Consider the following 2,615-nt stretch of genomic DNA (forward strand, 5'->3'; position numbering starts at 1 on the left):
AGTTCCTGACAGGAACAGAGACTTAACCCCTTGTTATCCATTGGCCTGGAACAAGTGGTGCACGCTGACCGGACAGGGTCAGCTGAGTGAGGGCTGATTGGCCGATGGGTGGAGATAGTGACAAAGGCTAGAGGTAAAAATGAGTCAAAAATGTGACAGATAAGCAGAGGAGTGAAATGTAAAGCTGGAGGGGAAAAAGGAGTATAATGGGGAAATGAGGCTTGGAGATGGAAGATGAGCCTATGGAGGAGGGGAAGGAGGAGGCTGGTGGGAGAAAATGGGTGTGCATAGGGGTGAGGCGAGAAAGAGAAGGGAATTTGGGGGTACTATTTCAAATTGGAGAATTCATTGGTCATACGGTTGCATTGTATGACCCAAGCTGAGTACGAGATGCTGTTCCAACTGTCTGATTTTTGTGATTTCCCCCCCATCCCCCATCAATTTTGACGGCACCTTTGGGCCAGGTCCTTTCTTCCGATAGATTGTGTAGGGAGGAAAAAGCTGGAAAAGAGTCCCGACCCAAAACATTGCTTGTTCATTCCCTCTGCAGTTGCTGCCTGATCTGCTAATTCCTCCAGCACTTTGCATTTTGCTCAAACTTCCAACACCTGTGTCTGTGAATGTGTCTTCATTCCTCAGGGTTAGGTCCAATATCGCCGCTCCTCTAATGAGACCATCAATTACCAGTTCACAAGGCTCCCGCCCACACTGCTTGATGCGCTGAGTATTTATGGCACTTCTCAATTTTATTTTGGTTTTCCAGCATCTGCATTTTTTTGCTGGTTTATCCCGACTGAGGTCAGAAGATTTAGGTGGGGACAGGAAATGGGAAGGAAGTATCAGCCAAAGTGTTGTCCCTTAGTGAGGCCCAGAGGGGGCTGCAGAGCGGGGGTATGGGGAAGGTGATGTGGAAGGGGTGTGCACACTGATATCACCACTGATGTGGCAATGGTGTCAGAGCAGGGGCTGGTTGGAGCAATGAGTTGCTGAGGAAGGGGGGGGGGGGGGGGGGGGATGATGAGAGAGGGGGAGGGCTGCGCTATGCGAGGAGGCGATGATGGAGCTGCGATTATGGGGTGGTGCCGAGGGACGGTGAGGAAGGAGCTTTGTGCTGCGGGAGGGGCTGTGTGTCTGTTGCTGACGTTGCCTGTCTTTCCCCCCCCCCCCCCCCCCCCCCCCCCCCCAGGTACGCATTGAGGATGACATTGTGGTTACCCCCACGGGGATGGAGCTGCTGACATGCGTTCCCCGCACCGTGGAGGAGATCGAGGCCTTCATGGCCCAGGGCACCAGCTGCAGCAAGCAGTTTTGCCAGCAGCCCAGTCAGACCGCCTGAAGACCAGAAACTCCTGGACTCCCATCTTCACCAGGGCTGGGCCTGGCTGCATAGCTTTCAATCCAATCCAATCCAATCAGAGTCTACAATCAAGCTTTGTGCTCTCAAATTTCTCACCAATCACTGGGCTGCAGGAGAGGCACAGGTCCTGCTGCCGCCAACACCAGACCTGCAGTCCCATCATCTGCCAACACCACACACGCAGTCCCACCGGCACCACACACGCAGTCCCACCGGCACCACACACGCAGTCCCACCGGCACCACACACGCAGTCCCACCGGCACCACACACGCAGTCCCACCGGCACCACACACGCAGTCCCACCGGCACCACACACGCAGTCCCACCGGCACCACACACGCAGTCCCACCGGCACCACACACGCAGTCCCACCGGCACCACACACGCAGTCCCACCGGCACCACACACGCAGTCCCACCGGCACCACACACGCAGTCCCACCGGCACCACACATGCAGTCCCACCACCGCTCCTTGGGGTGAGGGGTAGAGGTTACAGGGGATGGGGTTGTGTCTCACTGCCAGGGGCGAGGTGTACACCCGTCTCACAGCTGTTCCTGGAAGGGAGGGGGGATTTTCTGGAACTGGGGACGTTTGATCCAGGGACATGCGGGGATTATGAACGCAGCCTTTGCCTCAGTCTGCTGAAATTAACCGATGCCAATTAACTGAGAGTCCGCTCTTGCCTTTTAGAACTTTGCAAATTAAAGAAGCCATGATTGCTACATGTTGATGTGTTTGGGCATTGTATCTAAAGGGCTTGGGTTAAGTTGAGAGGAGAAAGATTTAATAGGAAGCAAAGTTTTCACACAGAGTGCTGGGTACATGCAACGAGCTGCCAGAGGAGGCAGAGTAGCATTTAAAAGACAGATACATGGATAGGAAAGGTTTAGAGGGATATGGGCCAGGACAGGCAAGTGGGACCATCTTAGATAAGCTACTCAGTTGGCATGGGCGAGTTGGGCCAGAGGGCATGTTTATGTGCTCTATAGCTCTGTAACCCGATATCCCTACTTTGGGGGGGGGAACAAGATATTGACTATCTCTTAACTCTGCCTTTTACAATTTAAAGTACTATCGGGTCACTCCTCAGTATCTCTTATTCCAATCCAGGCAACATCCTGGTGAATCTGATGTTATTTATAGTTACTACACAGCCACCCTCTAAATGCCCATATCGGGTGCACCTCCCAATGGAGGCAGCCTGCTAAAGAAGGGCTGAGCAATGCCCAATGCAAACAATATCACAGGTAGAAA

At 53.4% G+C, this 2,615-nt stretch overlaps 1 protein-coding gene across 1 annotated transcript in view; it reads left to right on the forward strand.

The window, feature by feature from the left end:
• pepd (peptidase D) overlaps positions 1 to 2,087 on the forward strand; it is a 73,045-nt gene extending 70,958 nt beyond the window's left edge. The window contains exon 15 of the mRNA XM_033035924.1: positions 1,187 to 2,087. Coding sequence (XP_032891815.1) covers positions 1,187 to 1,336 — 150 coding nt within the window. The 3' untranslated portion in view covers positions 1,337 to 2,087. The remainder of the gene's footprint in view (positions 1 to 1,186) is intronic.
• The last annotated feature ends 528 nt before the right edge of the window (positions 2,088 to 2,615 follow it).

The sequence above is a fragment of the Amblyraja radiata genome, chromosome 17 (assembly GCF_010909765.2).
Source record: "Amblyraja radiata isolate CabotCenter1 chromosome 17, sAmbRad1.1.pri, whole genome shotgun sequence".
Classification (NCBI taxonomy): Eukaryota; Metazoa; Chordata; class Chondrichthyes; order Rajiformes; family Rajidae; genus Amblyraja; species Amblyraja radiata.